The sequence below is a fragment of the Mycteria americana genome, chromosome 12, assembly GCF_035582795.1.
Source record: "Mycteria americana isolate JAX WOST 10 ecotype Jacksonville Zoo and Gardens chromosome 12, USCA_MyAme_1.0, whole genome shotgun sequence".
NCBI classification, from domain to species: Eukaryota; Metazoa; Chordata; class Aves; order Ciconiiformes; family Ciconiidae; genus Mycteria; species Mycteria americana.
The window spans coordinates 5,310,635-5,332,178 of NC_134376.1; the positions used below are offsets into that span (position 1 = coordinate 5,310,635).

At 39.1% G+C, this 21,544-nt stretch overlaps 1 protein-coding gene across 1 annotated transcript in view; it reads right to left on the minus strand.

The window, feature by feature from the left end:
* Positions 1–21,544, minus strand: part of SDK1 (sidekick cell adhesion molecule 1) — a 430,085-nt gene that overhangs the window by 196,860 nt on the left and 211,681 nt on the right. Inside the window, exon 6 of the mRNA XM_075515084.1 lies at positions 20,909–21,042. Coding sequence (XP_075371199.1) covers positions 20,909–21,042 — 134 coding nt within the window. The remainder of the gene's footprint in view (positions 1–20,908; positions 21,043–21,544) is intronic.

The following is a 21,544-nucleotide window of genomic DNA, read 5'->3' on the forward strand; positions in this document are numbered from 1 at the left end:
GAGCCTAACCTTAGTTCAGTGTAAAGGAAATTAAAGTCTGTGGTACTGATGCAGACAAAGTCAAGAGCGTCTTGTGCTGGCAGCAAGAATTCCCATTGCTGCTTTTCTCCTGACCTTTTGCATCTAGTAGGAGAAGAGAGGAAACAGAAGGGAGACCGTCTGGATTTCCTGTGGACAAGATGTCTGTTAACATACATCATGACCCAGCTGGTAAATAAAGAAACCTTGTGATAGTCATGGTAGACAAAAACCTGTACTGCTAATACTATTTCAGCAGGTGAGGTAGTGACTCAGCATATACTCCCCATTCTCAATAACCTGCTCATTGTCTCCAGGGGAAATCAGATTTAACATTTATTTGCCCTTTGGTTACTAGAGGAGTAGACTGACTGCAGACTGTCCTTTTTCCCAAGTCATTAGAAAAGCAGCCTTTCTAAGCCTGTTTCTCTTCGAAACTTGTTCTTTCATCTCTTGATACGACATTTGTCCAAAATGCTGTCTGTCCATCAACACAGGAGAGGAAGCTAGCTCTGGCAGAAGAGAAGACCCCTACCTCCCACCAGTTCATTGCCTATTGCAATTTATTCTCTTCCTCAAAATATATGTGCTCTAGACATTTCCTGATCTCACTCAAATGTCTTCTCCCTCCACACTTCAGTCTGTGTGAAACACTACCGTGGCCAATCTGCTCAAATAGATCCTTCCCATGAATAATTTTAGAATCCTATGAGAAGTGATAATGGTGAGAAGAAAGAGGAATTTTTGGAATATTGCGAAGATATTCGTGATCAGTAAGAATTCGAAGTCAACAACCCAAAAAACCACACAATGAATACATCCCTGAGTTGATTGTTTTTTTTAAAATAAGACTCCTCAGCCTCTATATTTCCTATATTAAGAACGTGCATGCTAAAACACACAAATTACCTTCTTCACAGAACAGTTCCACTGCAACATATTTATCCGAATGGTGCAACACGTAACAGGGACTTTGGATGACACTAAATAAGAATGTTACTACAGCCACAGAACCACTGATTCTTTCTCACAGCAAGTCATAGAATCATAGAATGCTTTGGCTTGGAAGGCACCTTTACAGGTCATCTAGTCCAACCCCCCTGCAAGAGCAGGGACATCTTCAACTAGATCAGGTTGCTCAGAGCCCCATCCAACCTGACCTTGAATGTTTCCAGGGATGAGGCCTCCACTCCCTCTCTGGGCAACCTGCTCCAGTGCCTCACCACCCTCATTGTAAAAAATTTCTTTCTTAAATCCAGTTTAAATCTGCCCTCCCTTAGTTTAAAACCATTGCTCCTTGTCCTGTCACAACAGGCCTTGCTAAAGAGTCTGTCCCTGTCTTTCCTGTAGGCCCCCTTTAAGTACTGGCAGGCTGCTATAAGGTCTCCCTGCAGCCTTCTCTTCTCCAGGCTGAACAACCCCAACTCTCTCAGCCTGTCCTCGTAGGAGAGGTGCTCCAGCCCTTGGATCATTTTCAAGGCCCTCCTCTGGACCCGCTCCAACAGGTCCATGTCCTTCTTGTGCTGAGGGCTCCAGAGCTGGACGCAGTACTGCAGGTGGAGTGTCACCAGAGCAGAGTAGAGGGGCAGAATCACCTCCCTCGACCTGCTAAATCCACGATAATTTCGTAATTGTTCACAGTACTGTTGACAAACTCATGGAGATACCTGTGCTGCTCAAGTGGTCCGAGAACAAAGCACATCTGTGTTGTAGATGCCAAATTGGGTTACAGTCTGAAACTTGCTCAGTCCTTCAAATGTATCAAGGAATTTCTGTCCAGTTAGACCTCAGCATGCACAGTAAGTGGATACACAACTTATCAATAGCACTTAAAGCCTCAGATGAGTTTAAAATAAGTTTAAACTAAACTACCTTGTACATTGTTGCAGGTAAGAGTATAACTTTGTTTTGGAACTCCTATCTTACTCTGTGATTTTTTGTTCCCTCCAGTCTCCTAATCACAGAAGTCTTCTTTGTGGGATGTGTTTATGTAAGCCTAGAGACATGCCCATGGCCTAATCTTCGCATTTGCAGTACTCCACACAACACTCTACAAATGCAACAAATTCCCAGTTTTAAACAAGTGCTCTGTCAGATTTTTGTGAAGCTGTGCAAGGAAACCCGACACTGATGACTATCTGTCCTGCTGTGCTTTGTAAGCTCACGTAGCTAGAGTAAAGCAAGTTGTCATTTCTTCTACCTGCAAAAATATCTGACTCTTCAGAATATCACACTCTTCAGAAGAATGAAGTCATTTTCCCCCTTCCTGCCCTGGGCTGGCTTTGGCAACCAAAGACTTTTCCTTGCAAAACTGTACTTATTCATCTAGCCAGACTAGGTAACAAAGGCAAATAATGTACGTACAGTTATTTCTTGCCTCTGAAGAGGAAGGTGGTGTTCATGGAGGATCCTGCCAGAAGCAACATAACCCAGCAACTCTAGATAGCATGCAGTATTGAATTAAAAGAGTATTAACACTAAGGGTCCTTAGGGAGCATCATTTCTTTCTTTCAAACATACCTATCATTGTGGATTTTCTTAATTTAAAAATGAAATGCAGCAGACAACACCAGCAATAATTACCTTTATGATAATGCCATAACCCATTTTATGGCTCCAAAAGTCAAATATATTTATTAAATCTGCATAAATTACAATACTATTAAACTCTAATTTACGTGATACTGTGTAAATGAGAGACTGGTTGGGCCTTTGTACTAGTGTGTTCTAGCAGATAGGATGTGATTTATATTTGTACAGTGACTGTCCTTTTAGTTTATTTCACAATAACATAACTTAAGTTTCAAAATATAGTCGGCCATTAATTATCACCAACACTATAAAATCAGCCTTCTGTAAAGTAAAGGTGGGTGAGGCAGCCTTATCTCTTGCTGCTTAAATAAAGTTCAGTTTTCTTAAGGAGACAGTTTTAATGTCATTCGACTGAAAATTTTGTTCAACAGTCCTTAATAAAGCCAGTACTACCAAGAGACACATATGCTATGTAGAAACGACACCGTTTATAGGAGTAAGTTATAGGGCACATTTTTCAAAATCAGTGATTGGTGACAGGCTTGTTTACTGCTCATTAATAAAAAAGAGAGGTATCACTCCTGCTGGATGCCATTAAGGATTCTTGTTTACTTTTCCTTCCAATTACTGTAATTGACCTATAACTCACCGGAGTTCTGGGCATTTATTCTGAACTTTGCACAGAATGCAGCAACAATCCTTCAGCGTGACAGCTAAATACGTCAGGATTAACATTCTGCTAAATACTCAAACAGAAATTACACTAGCGTTGTAAGCTGGGGGTTTACGAGAGGTTTTACGCAATTTGTGGATTCTGATCAGATCTGGGACGATATAAGGGGTAAGTAAAGGTCTGTTCACAAGTCTGTATTTATCTCTCTGCTAAGCTGAAAATAAAAATCCTACCAAACCTAAAAGTCTGGTTTGAGAAAAAATTATGTAATAAGTTGGGTATATTTCTATAGGCTATTTTCATTGTAAGTCAAGCAAAATACCAGTAAGTTAAGGTAGTTCCACCTGGTAGCAGGAAGACACCACTGCAGGATGATTAGACTGTTAGTTTGATCACGCAGAGATGCTTTTCCCTCCCTGATTTCTAGAAAGGTTGTAATTGTATGGGAACTTAAACATTAATTCCTGGCTTCTAGAAATGGCAAGACTTCTTGTGATCACTGGATATAAGCACCAGATATATGCTTGGACGACTAACTGTCAATGAGACTCAGCCTTGAAAATCCAAACTCATTTTCAGCACAGGAAGGAAAAATACTCTCGGTACTAGATCTTGGGTAGTACTCTACAGAGCTGTCAAGCAACAGCCTCCAAAGCTCGATATACAGTACTTGTATGACAGTTCCTGTCAACAAACCTCTTCCAAAACTGTCCTAGCAAACATCTACGTGGCACCCTGCAAACCCTTGGCAATTTAGTAACTGCCTCAAATTGTTTTTCAAAGCAGATTTCTCCTTTTACATAGCAATGGAATAAACACAAACTCTTCTAATTCAGTAATCAGGACAGATAATTACATCCCCTTAATTGTTTTCTTTTTCCAGCTTAGGCTCATGTTGATGGGAGATGGTAAAATTAGTCCACAAGCCATCTGAAGTTTGCCGCCTGCTGATTAAAGCCTTAATTGATTCAGAATGTTTTACAAATCAATCTCTGAATTACTCCAGGATCATGGTGGCATATTGTAAAAAAGAATTCACACACACACACACACACACACACTCTCCCCTTGTGAATGAGTATCACATACCCATAAATCCTTAACTGTATAAACAACTTGGTTATGTTGTTTTCAAAATTCACTGTTTGGTAAAACCAGAGCAAAATGGCAAAATGAGAATTGCTTACAATAGCAACCTGACTCTGACTTACAGAGGATTCTCATTCTTTCCTAAGCTTACTTTATAATTTCTATATGGATTGTACGCAATACATTCTTGCGGGGGGGGGAACAACAAACCAACAAAAAACCCCCAAAACCAAAACCGTCCCCATCTTTTGCAAAGCTCATAAAACTGCGATCTACAGCCTGATGGGAGCAATGCATTCAAAGCCATATGTGTTTCTGTTATTCAGTGCATTCCTTCCCTCAATCAGGATCTGCACTTTTCATTGAGATATTATATTACCTATCATGCAGTTTTGGTGAGCTCTGCGTTTCCAGAGACTGCTAGCAAGGATTCCTTTCTGAACCACAGATTTTAAAGTTCCCGTGGTGATCAAGGATGAAAAGGAGAGATATCTTACATTGTTCTTAAGGGCTCATCAAAAGGAACACCTCTGGCTCTGAAGGCAAGCCCCCTCCTTTCATATTGCTGAATTTGCAGAAGACAGAGCAAGTATAAGGCAACTTTGACGCAAGCCCCTCTTCCTTTTGAATTGATTGTTCAATTCAGCTCACCTTCACCTCATTCTAACCACAAGGCCACTACAGTTAAGGATGTGGAGACCACTTAAAACACAACACTTAAAAAAAAAAAAAGGGGGGGCTTCTCATGTATTTCAAAAGCTGACAGGTTTCACAAAATGTCCTATTCTTTACAGTACACACACTGTCTGTAACAACTGTATTTTCTCGCTTTTTTTTTTTTAATAGCTATGTCTGAAAGTCATAATCGGATGCTAAAGTGAGCTAAATTGCAGAGCCATTTGATTGTAGGCCAGTGTTTTTCCAGAGACCGTTTCTTCTGAAGTCAGAGGGATCATTGGCACAGACAGGTTTGCTGCTTGCACTCATTCACAAAACTCTCTAGAAGTCACATAGCTTATGCTGCACCGCGAAGGTTAAATTTACTTTTGAAAATTCTTATTAAAAGATATGACTGACAAACTTTTACATCACAAATATTACTTAGGTAAATCATATTCACTTCTGATGAATATTTAAAAAATACCCGCCAGTTAAGAATAAGCATTTATAACATAATATCTTCAGCATTAACACACAAACGAGTTTCATAATTCCCATTCCACTGGTATACTGTGTCATGAAGCATGTGTATGTACTGTGTTAAGATAGTAAGAAGTCATCAAGGTTGCTTGTGACATTATGAAGTGAAACTGAAATGAAGTACCTGATCCGCACAGAACTAAACCAGGATAACTGACTTGTTAAAACCCAGGCTTTTAAAGATTGCAGTGAAGTCCTGTCAGCTGACTTCATAAACCTCTACTTTAAACACACAGTATCCTTTTCAGCAAATAGCTTTATTGCTTTAAAAGTAGCAAAATATAGTTCTGAAAAGAAGTTGCCTTAAGGAAACAGTGCTTACAAAGGCTCAGAGGAAAACAGCTCAGTCATTCACAGCCAATTCATAACTTGTATGTTTTAAGTTTCACAACTCGGAAATATTTTGACAAAATTAAAAACACCTCCTCTGGTATGTGCAGTGAAGGAATGAACCAAGAAAAACACTATCTACCTGCATCTGCTAGCCATAAACTCCAGATAAACAGTGTTATTTCATCCCTCTCCTTTGTGAGCACATATGCTATAATGTCTCATATTGCCACACTAATTAGAGGTCTGTCACTTCTTCCATTGCAAGCACCCTTTGAAAGCATTTGTAGCAATCTTGTAAAAAAAGATTTATCTGCGATTTTTTAAGATTACACTGCTTTTTCCATCTTTAAACCATGAAAAAAAAGCTCTCAGAAATTAGCCCAGCTGACTATTTCTGCAGCTCTAGTAAAGGCAAAGATATCAGTGCCGTTACAAGCTACAACAAAAGTGTGTAACCATTCCAGATTCACTTTTTCAAAATAAATTCTACATTATACTCAAGACAGGAATTCAGCGGTCACTATCACGTCCAAAAAGGTCTGCCAGATTCCATAATATTTCTCCTCGGTAGCCTGTAAGGTGTAAATTGCCCCCTTCATCAATGAGCATGCCAACTCTGTCAGCCCCAGTTCAGTCAAAGGCAGTCTTCCTCTCCTCACCACATCCAGTGCGAGTCTTTCTTTGCTGACAACATGGCCAACAGTACTAGTTTTCAAAGAGTCCCAGGCCCTCAAAGTTGCAATGTGCCATATCAATCATATAAAAAAAGTAATCAATATCCTTTCCAAAAACCAAAGTGGCAACTGATAGTCCAAATTCTATCAAGATGCTTTCAAGTTTTAAACAGTCTGCCACATTTACTGTGCTTATATTTTGCACAAGACGCTTATTGAAAAGTTAAAATTTACATGTCATCTTGAGGGTGGAAAAACATAATATTGTCATATGCTAATTCATTGCTTCTTTCAGTAGGAAAAAAATCCTCTTTTTTTTTAATTCCTCATAACTTCTTGGGTATTGTCTATTTGCATTACAAGGTGGAACTTGTCTTTCTACAGTTAAAGGGAAGCGCTGAGCATCTCTTTAGACCACCTATCCCTTAAAAACACGCCTGCTGCACTGACTAGCAATGAACCAATAATAAATGTTTGAGTACTTTTTTTTAGAATTTTTTTTAACACACTTGCACAGTACAAATGTTTTTGTCAAGGAGGCCATAGACCAGTTCCTAAGCCAATATGGTTAGAAACAAGTGTTACTGTAGTAGAATAAGCAGAATTCTCTATCAAATTTGCCAAGTTTAATTTATGGATAAGTGAAATAATATTCATTTAGATGAAGAATCAATATGCAACAAAACTGCTAACACTACAATGACCACAAAATTCAGGTAAGCAGAAATACTGTCTGAAGGGGGAAGAACTCAAATGATTAAACAAATGATTCCTGTCACACCAAAAGTAATAAACAATAATTGCAAAACACATTTATATAAATCTTCACAATAAATCCCATGGTGTTTTACAGTTTAAGAGGAGATTAGATAGGTCAGCACGAAGTTTGAGATCGATACAACAGTAATACGTTGAAGTATAAGCAGCCATATAAAATTCTTCTATTTGAAAGCATGAAATTGGTCTGGAAGTGATGAGTCTATAATCACAATATGCACAAGAAAACAAACCCTCAGGCTCTAAGTTCACAAGCTATTTAGACATATATGAAAGCTCTCTGCACGCGTATTAAAATATACACGTAAGTAAGCAGGGCTTAGAATGAAGACATTTATCTTTCAGTTTTCTCTACCTTTATCTTTGTTTGCATCTGAAGTTTCCATTTTAAATTATGGAATCAAATGAACCTTAGATTTTTCAGCTAAAAAAAAAAAAAAAAAGACTCCCCCATAACCTTTGTTTGTGAGATAAAGATCACCAAATGAAATTAAGTCAACTCCACGGTATTTCTTGGCCTTGTTCCAGGTCGATGTGGAAAGAAACATTTGTCATAATCACTTACAATTGGAAAAGAACAGGAGAAGATCACTGTTAATGACACAGCATCGCACGGCATAGGGGACTTTGCAGACCTAGCACTGCTCAATGATGACAGCGATCTAAGTTCTCTGCACAGAGGGTTTTACAGCCTAAAAAGGCAGACATTTAGTTCCACCTCCTTTGGTACAATAGGTTCACCTAAATTATTTTGCTTCTTGGGGTTGTTGGTTGGTTGGTTGATTGATTGGCTGGGGGCGAGGGTTGGAAGCGCATCGCATGCCCGCGAGATCCTCTTTTTATGCAATTATCCTCAGCATATTCACTTTCAGTTTCACGGGCCTTTTTAGCTAGCTTTTACGGACTTGATTTAATATTCATAATCACCTTGAAAAGGCCATCTGCAATTTTAATCACTCACTACCAATTACTTTCTTTAATAGCTACGACAGTATCGCTCACAGTGATCTGATAAATCCACAAGGATAGGTGAAGGCAGCACTGGGTGCGCAGTTTCTTTCAGCATTTGCAGAATATACAACATTGCTGGCTTTTTAAGCCTTCACTGGCTTTACTAAGTCAAGTTTAAGAGCACGTGGCTTTGCACAGCGGAGTGAAATATAGCCAGCACGGAGTAAACAAGCAAGCTTGTCTTTTTATCCCTCCTTAGTGCGTAAGAAACAAGTGGGGAATAAAAAACCCCCATGCACAACTTCTCATCTTTCCTTCTTCATGCAATTGACTGTCCACTGCAGTATTTTCCCTACACATAACAGCAGTAAGCTACTTGTTCTCAGCTTGTAAATATATTTAACAGCAAATATAGCTGGACAAAATTTAATAACAATTTTGCACAAACAGAGCCTTAGAGACTAGGACATTGTGTGCACCTTCCTGGCTGCTGTATTCCTTCATTTTTCTCACAGAAAGCTTATGATCCTTTAAGGATACACTGTTTAATAATGATGTTCTCCCAGATTATAGGAGCTGTAACTTTGTTCCCTCATTCCATAGCTAAAATGATCTATCTATCATAAAAAGGCAGAGTTTTGGATTATGGATTATTTTTAAGGGGCTTTAACGTGTAGACAATAGTCTGCACGTGAAAAGAAATCAGCGTTTCTATCACCTCATGGCACAGTCTGCAGGGGAAAAAAAATCAGAACTTGGATTACTCTGATGTCTAACCATTCCCCAGATGCAAATGACAATATGTGAAACTGAGCAGTACAAAAAGGAAGGATAACGAACATCCTGGATCGGCAAGTTACAGCTCCCACGGTACAACCAAGCGGACAAGAAATCAATGCAGCTTTTACGAACATCAGGTGAAGCAACCCAGGTTACAATCAAGTCCAAGTTTCTCTTCCTGTAACAAATGGGGCAGGAAGGTCCAATTATTCTATATTAAATTTCATAGCAAGTCCTTACTAAAATCTAAAAAAGTTTCCAATACTAAACTTTTTTTGTTAAAGTTGGGAGCAAAAATGGGTTAGCTGATTTAAAAGCACAAACCTAGTTGGAAAGCATGTAAATAACTTTCATCTTGTCTACTGAACAAAACAACAGTAACAATCAAATTAAATACCTACATATTTAATAAATATGTAGGTAAACATAAATACCTAAATACATAGTGTGTCTATACAAAGAAAAATATTTAAGTTTTACAGATGACTTGGAATCTTGCATGTTCTGACTCTCCAATGCTTAGGTGGCAGTTGTAATCACTGCTTTTTTGGTTTTGTTCATACACAGGCTACTGTGCACACTTTTGGGATTAATTAGACAAATCACATCTATCTGGCAGAACGATGCCACAGACATGTAAGGATTTCTATCCTTATTCAATTTTCCTGTTCTGTGATGTAGACTAAGAAGAAATTAGAAACATCTTTAATATGAAGAGCTTTAAAAAAGATAACCCTCAAGCAACCATATGTTTGTGAAAGCTTGAGATGAAAATTAGTTTTTGTAAATATGCTGGGGGGGGGGGGGGGGGGGGGGGGAGCAGTTCTGCCATGCAGACCTTCAGCATGTGTAATACAACCTTTAGGATATATTTAGGATTTTGCAGTAACTGATTAAGTGCAAGAGTTATTCTATTAAACATCTGTTTTGAGCATATTTATTATTCCATATCTATATTGTTTATAAGACACTTCAAGCTTGCCTGATACAATGACAGTTTAAAGAACACCAAATAGTTCCTAAATTACTTATTTTCTAAATTGAAGAGCGAGTCCTGCTCCTATGAATAATAAAAAATAAAGTTACATGCTGCAGGTTTATCCAATTCATAAGAAATAAGATGCTCCTCACTATTTTGCTAAGCGAGAGCATAGTACCTTTTTACCCTCCTGTTCACGGACCAGCCAGGACAACCCGTCTCATTACAGAACAGCACGAAGCTGTCACAGCCATATATTACATGGAGGTTTTTCTCCAAATATGATTTTTTTTTTTCTTAAAATAGCATGTTTAAGCTAAAGCTCACTTCAGTAAGTTACAGATTCTTACTTTCTTGGTAAAAAGCACCTTCAGTAGGGTTTAGCAACTTTAAATAAATGAAAATTGTACTGTAAATACATCCAACTTTGTAAAGATGGAAAACAAAGCAAAAGATTTCAAGTCAGCTACTTCGAATACTCCAGAAGTACGGCATAGCAGAATGGGACTCATAAGAGATCAAAAGGTAATGTTCAAAAGAGGTAAATTGATATGCGAGTCTCCAGTAGCTATTCCTTTTAAAGCTTCAGAATTAAGGTACTTGCATAAACTGAAACACAAAGCCCTTTACAAATGCCTACAAATCGCTATACTTCTGTCTCCTCCGGAAGGTTTTAGATTTATCATCTTGGGCGTACATGATAACAAAGAAATTAACAGTTCTAGGGAGAAGACTGCCAGCCCTACAGTCCCAGGAAGCGGCCAACGTTGCATGTGGCTCGACTTCAATGAATCTTCCAAGTTTTATGATTTCTATTGCTGTTAACATATTTATCATATCTCTTTACTAGATATTAAATTTTGTAATGTTATCAGTACATATTAAAAAGCTTTTCAAAGACCCCAAAGTACTACTTAAAGTTACAAGTATGGACAGGAACTACTACTCTCACACCAACAATTAGAACTAATCATGGGCACAAAGTATTTAAACAAAAGTGAGAAAATTAGTTCACGTGTCACTGCAATGAAATAGAAAAGAGAAACTAAAGAGAAATATTTTCATGGTAGAATGTGGTTAAGTTGGAACTGGACTATACTATCAATTTTACCATTTTTGCCCATGAAAGATGATTCAATCTTGAGTAACCAACATAATCTTTTTTTTTTATGTCTGAACAAAACAATGTTTATTTCAGCAGCTTCCTTTCATCTTATTCCATGCTAGAGTATCACTACAAGACTGACTGAAGTAAAACACCGGTCAAAAAATGATACTTGCTTTGTAAATTCTGCAGTATTATTTTAAAAAATTGTAGGTGAATCAGTGAGATTGAAAAGTATGTGTTGAAGTAGCAATACTTTTCTGTTCAGAAAAGTTTTCTGGCATTTCTCTTATGTTGGTCTTCCAGCAAATCATCACAGTTTGTTCAAGATGGCATTTTCCTGGATGACATGTATAATTGATGTACGTCACATTTTATAAAATGATCGCAAGGTAAATTCAATTTTCTCTTTTCCTTGTTTCTGTCCTCTAAGAATCTCTTATCTCCACATATCAATTACAGAGCAGTGACAGAGATAGGTTACAAATCACTCCGATGAATGTAATAGCAAAAGTGATTAGAGATAGGGAGAGATTAATTGCATGTGTCAGATATAAATAAAGGACTTAGGAGACAACCCAGGATTTTGAGAGTGTGTGTGTGTGCGTGTGTATTCCAGATCTTACAGACACAAAACCCCAAACCTTATAAACAGACAAGCATAACAAGAAGCTATGTTAAAATAATGAGTTCGATTACAGAAAATTTAGCATTTGCCATTTTTTCAGAGCAGTATGCATAACGTATGTACATATGCTGAAGGAGCATACACTCAACTCGGGTGCATTTCCCCAGCTTCACCAGCTAGCGATGAGTCCCCGTAAGAACAGAGCTGTATTGTTGCATTTGGGAGAAAAGGAAGGAACTATTCTTTCCATAAACCATATATTTAAAGCTTTATTAATTTTCCCCCATGTTGCATCAAGAAATGTAAGTGCCAGATATTTAAATATGTTTTATGCCAATTTTGGCTGTTTCAAGTTCTCTTCAATAGTAAGACTGAAAAAATCTTAAAGTTTATTTTAGTATTTTTCCATTGGAAAAAGACATCATCCTCTATTAGGACTGATATATTTAAAATATTGAAATGAATCTAAGGAAAGTCAACTAGAAGTCAAGTTCTACTAGCAGAGGAGACACTAGTTGCATCGTCTGCAGCTTCTGTCCCAGGCAAAAGTGCACCTCTTGAGCAGAGGGACACTTACTCCTAATAGCTGAGATACTGGTTCATACAGGTGGGGAGCAGAACATATCCTCTTTGAATTGCTGGAACTCCCTAGCACATCTGGCAGTTTCTCCACAGCTGAGACACAGGCCCATAGGGAGCAAGAGAGACTTTCTTCATATTGCTGGCACTGACCAGCCAATTCATCCGCTGTTTGTCCCTCTCCATTTTCCAGGTCGTTACTGCCAATGAGTTGGCATATGACGATGGTGTGCTCTGTATGGACTTCTGCCACATGGCTTGCACGCACTTGACTTAATTTGGATCTCTGGATAGCTGCTTGTTGTCCAGGTCATCATAAATCACCTCCAGCACAGCTAATTCCCTCAGGCACTGGATACCTCCCTCTCTCCATGGTGGTCCACTTGCCTGGGTGACATATAACATCTTCCTTGAAGGGATACCTTTCCTTCACGCCTGACAGGAGCTGCCTCCGGAGGCTGAGGACTTGTGCCCCTTTTCTAATTGCTTTGTCAATGCCCCCTTCCCTAGAAAGGGATCACAGCTGTTTGGCTTCCTTACCCTCTAATTCCAGACTACTGGCCCTGTTATCCCAGCATCGGAGCAGCCAAGTGACAACGTGCTCGCCTGGACAACAACTGAAATCCTTTGGAATATCTTGCAGCTCACTGAGGAATAGAGATCGGGTGGTTACCATCTTTATGAGTTCTTCCTCACCCTCTGAAGAAGAGGGGGAACCCTCCTGCCAAGTTCTTTCCCAGGGGAAAGCAGGGAATTCTTCCTCTTCCTCCTCCTGTTCTTGTGACAGCCCTGCTTTAGAGTAGTCTGCCTCCTCACTGGTGGAGCGGTATGCTTCTTCCTCCTGCTCCCCATTAGGACAAGCTTCTTCGTCCCTTACTAAATGAGCTGACTTTTGCTTCCAAGATTTTTCTTGTGTATGGGGGCAACTGATACCAGCATGGGTTGGTTCTCTGGTTCAGCCACAGTGCCTGTCACCAGGGCTGGAGTAGCAACAGTGATCTTAAATAGTTGTTTAACCCTAAGCAAGACCCAACACACATTCAGGAGACATGGCAATAGGAACATGCTGGTTTGAACATCCCAAGGACGTTCAAAATTCTCAAGAGCTATTGTAATCAGCCTGGAGGAGAAGGGGAGATGGAGGAAGGTCTCCCTCCCATAGGTTGGCTCTCTAAGGAGAAAGAAAGTGTAATTATTAATAATTTCCTATAGCTAGCTCCTGAAGTACAGAGGTGATGGCAAGGCTGAGTACAAATATGAGATTGGCCTCATGACCAATAATTTTGTCATACCATAAGCCAGTGTTACACAGTACAGCAAAGCGATAACCTTAATCCACCTCCCAGAAGTGATAAACAGCACATAAACACTGATAAACAGTACGTACAGCAAGTAAGGTGTTACATGACACTATTCTGAGAACAAATACAACAACTTTGAGAGCAAATAAATCAACATTGTGAACAGTGACTACTAAACTAACATAATGAATGCTTATAACAAACTTGTTTTAACAAGTTCAGGTCAGATCTGGTGTTATATCGACCCTTCGTGCCAAAAAGGACTGTCGTGGTTTAATCCCAGTCCACAACTAAGCACCACGCAGCCGCTCGCTCACCCTTCCCCCCGGTGGGATGGGGAGAGAATCGGGGCACGGAGGGGAGTAAACCTCATAGGTTGAGATGAAGACAGTTTAATAGGACAGCAAAGGAAAATAAAATAATGATAATGATAAAAGAACATACAAAACAAGTGGTGCACAATGCAATTGCTCGCCACCCACTGACCGATGCCCAGCCCAGCCCCACGCAGCGATCGCTGCCCCAGCCAACTCCCCCAGTTTCTATACTGCGCGTGACGCCCTATGGGATGGAACAGCCCTTTGGGCAGCGGGGCTCAGCTGTCCGGGCTGTGCCCCCTCCCAGCTCCTCGTGCGCCCGGCAGAGCACGGGAAGCTGAAAAGCCCTTGACCAGTGTAAGCACTGCTCAGCAACAACTCAAACATCAGTGCGATATCAGCATTACTCTCATCCTAAACCCAAAACACAGCTCCATACCAGCTACTAGGAAGAAAATTAACTCTCTCCCGGCTGAAACCTGGACAGTATTAGAGCAGACTGGAGCTACAACTGAAGAAAGAGCATTGAAACAGACAGTATTTTTCCAGGGTATTAAAGATGGCATTTATACAGAATTTATCCTTAAGGTTCAAGTTTTAAATCCCGAACGCTTCTACAGTCTCCTTCAAATTAACATTTTGGATAACAATAGGATGTTAAGTGACCATCAAAGCTAAAGGCCCGCGTTTACTCATGAAACCACACATGACAGAACCACTAGGGTGTCCTTCCTGAAACTCTGCTTGACAAAGACAAAGCAAAAGCTGTGTAGAAAATGGGAAAGGAAAGAAATATCGTTATTTCAAAGAGTGACTCAAAAGCAGTGCACAGAGGGCTGAACTGTGCTACATCGGACTTCCTCAGTATTTGTTCAGAACCTCAGGCATAGACGGTATAATGACAGCACAGAAATGCAATTTCATTTCATCCCATATTCCTTCTCCTTCCACCACCAAAAAAAAGAAAAAAAAAAAACATCATTGGAGCACTAATTTCACCTCAACAGCACTGATCCAGAGAGGCTAAGCGAAGTAAATTCCCTTGGCATGAACTAAAAACAGTTTGACAAGTTTATAGAGCTTGCATGAATTTGACCTCAGAATAGAAATATCTATTCCCTGGGGGTGCCAGCCCATTCTTTTTTTTTTTTCCTGCCTACACCTGAAAGCTGGAACTAGCTATGAAAAATTCATGCAGCAGTGTGCTTCAAACATATCCATGAAGGATCCTCAACATCTGCTGACTTGAACAAACCTTGATGGTTAATATGAAAAATTATGTTAGTGCAATGCTCTCTTCCAGAGAGGAAGATGTCTGCTCAGAATCTTCTGAGAACTTATCTTCTTCACAAACCTGACAGAAGGATGTCAAAAGTAATATTCTACCGAATACACCGACAAGTAATGTGGCACTTTTTTCCCCACTTTCTTTCCTAACAATATAAAGAATATTTAATTTTTACAGATGCTAAAAGTGACCTAAACATCTTGTACTATCATGAGAACCTTTCTTTATAATAGAAAACAAACAAACAAAAAATTGCAGTGCTAAATCAGTACCCTGCGAGTCTGAAATAGGACTCTTCCCTTCTGTTAAATTTATGCTTTGTTGCATTAAATTAAAGAACAAAATAGGCACCAGAGACAAACAGGGTCTATTTAGCCTTACGTCAATGTCTGCCATAACAGAATAAAATTTTTCTTGCTGCAAGTAGAAGCTGGTCAGAACAACATGACACCCTCGTATTTGAAATTAATTGCAATGCAACCAAGCCAGGAGTTTAATTTTCAGTCCCCAACTTTTTTTTTTTAAACTTTTTTTTTTTTTAAGTATTGCCAGCGCTCAAGGGAAAAATTTATCTTCGTTAAATGATAATTGGCTTTATTATCTTTGACTCTTCAGAAATGCTGGCTGGCAAGGTTTTTAAAATTTTCATCAATCTTGTTTTCTGTTTTTACAAAGCCTGCATCAGAAAAAGACGTCAGTCTGCAGAACACTCTGTGTCTCCTAGTATTACGAATAGGTCTTGAGACTATCTAATTTACTAATAAATCTATTGAAGCGACATGCATCTCAATATTTCACAGCTTAACAAGAAGGTCCAGAAGCAAGGCCCTGAATTGCAGTTCCAGATGATTAGCGCTGCAAAACCAATTGAAGCAGGAGTATCTGAGCTGTCAGAACAGCTTACACATACCCACCTTCTGCAAACTTGCCATTTAAATCATTTACTGGGGGACACTTGCTCAAATTTTTCATAAAATACTTCAACTAAACTCAGAAATAGCAGTACATACTGTTAAAAGTTTTTAAGACTGGGCCAATGGTGCTCACATCTACAGCATTGCCTTGAAGTTAATAATAGAAAAATCTCAGCAGAGCTTTTCAAACTTCTTCTAAAGTGGCACCTGAGTCTTGCCACGTTGTCATGTAATAAAGTAACAAGGACATGCTTTGCGTACAGTGTGGTGAATACCTCAGCCAGCTTCTTACAGTAAGAAAAAGCTCCCTATGAATTCCCCCCCCCCAAAAAAAAAACCCTCCACTTCTTAAACTCTTGACTTATATACTACAAATACTTACGGTCTCATTAAGCAGCTCTTAACACTCCTGCTCCCCCTTTCCCCCCCCAAAAACACCCTCATGCATACATGGCACAGCCTACAGCAAAGTACCACGTGTCAGGTTGTGGGGGTTTTTTTGGTTTTTGTTTGCGGGCCCCCCCCCCCCTTTTTTTTTTTTTAAAGTTCTGTACCAAAACCACAAGAGGTTTGGCACAGAGCTTCAGAGAAATTTAGCTGATACACAGAGTAGGGCCTTCAAGGAAATAGTGAGTTTTATGATGGCCTTACTTTAATGAATACTTCGATCTTTAAGTGTCCTGCCAACGCTGGTAAGATCAAAAGCATGTCACTTTATGCACCTGACAAGCCAGAGTCTTTCGGAAGAGATCCGACCATCTGTGCTGCAGCGTATGTCTACCTGCAGGAGAACAGGCATGAAACAAAAAGCCTGAAGAATTAATGATAAGTTTAAGATATTATCATCAAATCTAGTGTCGATGGAAACAGGAAAGAGTGTTAAGGATTTCCTAATTTTTTTTTTAATTGAAAAGTAATATTTACATCTAAGAAGCTTGCAACAGCTCAGTGATAGATTAGATCTCACAGCTCAGTGATAGATTAGATCTCACACATCTCTGGTCAAGTTGGGAAGTTTCAGCAATGGAGTTAATACTGAAATCCTCCAAAACAGTAATAGTGAATTTTCAAGAGGGAGTTAAGTGATGTATTTGAGTCAAAAAACAGACTGACCTCCGTTACTATTTCTGTTACAAAACTCTTGACTTTCAGACTTTCCGATTTTCCTAGCCAAAATTTTGTGTTACTTACATGAAAGCTGGGACATATGTTAAAAAAAGGCAAGACTCATTAGCTTAGTATACAGTTAACTGATTTTAAGACATCTTAAATACAGGTCTAATTTATGACACCTCACACTAATTTCAGATGTGACGTTATTCCGAACATACTGCCTGTTAGACATCATTTTTATTTCTCTGGAGCCTGTCACCTCGGGGATGATGTAATCCTCTTGAAATCAGTGGAAACATGTCCACTTGAAATAAGTGACCATTGTTTTCAAGCATAGTTGAACTGGACCTTATGCTGTGAACTTAACTATTTTGGTGACCTAGACTTTCAAATTAAGACATATGGTATTTAGAGGGCAGGCAGGCAGAACACCAGTGTTTAACCAAGCTAGGGACTCAGCTGTTAAGGAAAAATACTGCTCAATATTTGGATTTTCTCATGGGGTGACCATATCTATTGGCTAATACCTCTTTACTGCAAGGCGTATTGAAGGAATGAACCGTCACTGTAATGCGTACTGGGTACGCACCTGAAAACACCAAGACGTCCTAAAGATCTGCTAATTTTCATTAAACCCAGGCATTCTCATGCCTACATTTTCAATGTCTGACCAACCTCAGAATGCAGAGAAAAGCAAACCCAAACACAGTAGAAGCAATGCTGACAAGCTAGGCGGCTTTCTTTTGAAGCTGTTTTCCAACTTTTATGCATTATGTTTGTAATCAGGGGGCGATGGGTGGATGTAAGACTTCATGCTGCTTGGGACTCAGTGAGCTATAGGTTACACTGACAAGAAACAAAATATCTTTACCTTTAATACTCAGAGCCCTATAAGAGAATTCATCATGATTGGGGCTTTTAGACTGGATTTTTGAAACACGGTCAACATCCTCAAATTTTCTTGTTCAACATGTATCAAATGTAGTTATTAATTGAAGGACAGTTTAGTATATTTTCCAGACGTCACTCAAACTCCATTTACTTTTAGCCACAATTCAAGGCATTGACTTTAATCTGCAATATAAGGCCCTATAACTCATCATCTGCGCAGCTCAGGGCTGTACCTTTCTCCTACTGTCAGTCTTTTATTTCAGACCAGAACAGGACAGCTTACAGCTTTCTCAGTTGTTAGGCTGATTCTGCAAATGTGCTTTTCCTACAGGCTGGAGCAAGTCTGACACCGATATCCTTCAAGGAATAACAAGCTATGCATATCTAACACTGTTCTCGGTGGATGACTGCCCTGGGAATTATCTACAGTTTTTTTTTTTCCTTTTGCCCTCAATAAAAGTGGCAATATGCATGCTGAGTCATGTAGCAAGGCTGTACTCAATAATTAATATATAATCTACCCACACAGAGATTGGATATTGCACTTTACTTGTGGTTTATTTGATTTTGATTAAACTGTTTTTAAATTTTATACACGTCCTAATGGAAAATGGCAAGTGTCATCACTTAACATCTGATAAGATTCAGACAGTGACAATTCAATGTGATATCTTCCATACCTGGATGTACCTTTAACAGTCTGTTTCCAACCACTTGCTGGAATTCTATATTACTCTTCCAAAATACATCATTTTTCTGCAACTGTTCCCTGCATATTGCTTCAGGACTATATTTTTGCCTGATTATTTTCTGTTACTGCACCAAAAAGGTTTATTCACTTCTATCTAATGTATCACATATGTTTCTTCCTTGGATCAAAGTTCAGAACGACCATGTTAATCTCATTTTCTCTACAGACATTGTAATGCCTTACGGCCAGCGCCTTTCTTCAACACACACATAGCATTAATAACCCCGGATATCAAGACAACAATTTAAGAACCTCAGTGACTAATATTCATTTTAACAAGCAAATCCATTTTTGGCTTTCCACCTTGCCTCATTCTTCATTTTCTTATATCCATTTAATCTTTCCTATTTTTCACATTCCAGATAGACTTTGCATTCATGGTATCAAGTCTGTACACATTTTGAAGTGTTTTCTTTTCCATATGCCTGTTATTACCTTCTGCTTTGCATAGCACTTGTTATGCATGCATGATCACAGACTATTTCTAGCATTAATTAAGATATGAAATTAAAGTGGGAAGTACATTATTGGTCACATAATACAAACAATACAAATTTGCTTTAAAAATGAAATTACTAAAGTGTTAGCAAACCTCTTTATACTGTCAGAAATAATAATGTTTACGATCTCCATGCCACCGTACAGCCAGAATTCACAAGTGGATTTGCAATATTATTTCCACTTCAGAAAGATACACATAAAACCCCAGCGAAGTTCATTTAGTTTATAAACATATCTGGAAGAAAACCCACGTTTGTCTCTTCTGCTGTCTGTGACACCATACAGCTTCTGCCCCCAGCGACCCCGGTTCCCCCTAACAGGGCTTCTGTTGTTTGTGTAAGCAGAGCTTTCCTTGAAATCTGATTAGGAATTTTAGCAGAAAGAAAAATAATCATATTTTCTTAGAAATTAAATGTTTCACAGGAATGTAATGTTTTTGATGATCTTCTGACAAACACAAGCATGTTTCCAAAAGCAATTTGCCAGATTTCCTGCCCAGAAACCCAGACTCCCAAGTCTGGGTTGTAAGGAAACGAGCCATAGGGATTGTCTCAAATCTAATGGTATCCAAGACCAAGAGATCTTGGGCACCTCATCGTGCTGACTGATCTAGAGCTTAGAGTCTTGCATCTTCTAGAAGCCCAAACCATAAGAGTAGCCTGTCAGTAAAGCTGCCAGCGTCATCAACAGTTTGCCCAGTCATCTCTTCCTTGTCCCTACAATCAAAAGTAGAAACCTCCATATTCTCTCAGACTAACATGCTCCCTATCTCGCTGCTACGTTAAGAACACCTTTACCAAATGCCCTGAGAGAAGAAGTCAAACCATTCTACATTTAGAATATTAATTTTTCATCCAAACACATTTACTGCATGTTTTACAATAATTTACACGTGCATGTTCTTGCTGAATATGCACGTTAGTATATTTAGTGTGCAGTCATCTTTCTGACCCCATTGCTCTGCTGCTTTTCCCTCCCCTTTGCTGTAAAATCTGCTCGTGGAATATCTCTGTATTGGTAGGTGTTAATACAATTTGCACAATGTAAAATAATAAGTAATAGCAATGAAATGCATGTTCCCTGGGACTCCATGATAACTCCAGGTAAAAATAACGCCATAGACTGGGAATAGACTCATTAATAAAATTGCATTCAGAAGAGTGACTTGTTTACGTACGCACAATGGAAAACAATACATTATAAACCCCTGCATTAAAAAGAAATTATGATCACAACTTCGCAACAAACAGCGAGGGATATCATCATGTACCTGCCTTGCACAAAATTAACCATCAGACAAAAGGCTTTGAGGGTGGTTTGTCAAGGGCATACACTCTCTTAGGTCCCTCTTATTGCGTAACAAGTTCAATGTTCTCCAAACCAAGCAGGAGAAGTTGACCTCCTTTAAAGATCCAATCCTTGGTTAGCAAGGTTCTTTTTATTAGGGCAGACTTTCACGAATACTGTCTGCAACCTCACCGTGACAGTATGTTATCCAGAATTTGGATACTCACTTGCTACACTGAGATGAATAAACGGGCTCGTCTTGTTCTCCCCATTCTTTTCATTGACCGCCTGGACATAGTAGCCTCCTGCGTCCGTCACTGATGTTGCAAGGATGACCAGCTGATTCTCCAGTGTGATGGCTCTATTTAGGAAAGAGAAAGATCACGTTGAAACCAGAAGAATGGCTTCCACTAGACAAAAATTGAACAACTCTTCAGACTTGACAGACTGATATGATATTCATTGGTCATCTAAACCAAAATGTTGCTTAACCAAAACCAGCCTGATTTCAAATGCATTCACAAGTAATACTTAAGATCTTTGATGCCTCTAGGCCTTTTCTCTGTTTAGGCCGTGTAATATGCGTATGGCGACATGCAGAAAGCTACAACATACGAAACCAGAACAGTTTAAATGGCAATAAGAAGTTACACAAGAAATGGCAAATGACAACAGAGACCAATAACCTGCAAACTGCATCGTTATGGGTTGACGACAGTCCTGGCAAACATCAGCACGCTGCAAAGTCATTTTTATCGAAAACCTTCTCAACAAGTGAAAGCTAGCCTATTAAAGGCTGACACTCAGGGAATAACACCACCTAGTTTAGCGAGAAAATAAAAGTAAAAAGCAAAGGCAGCAGA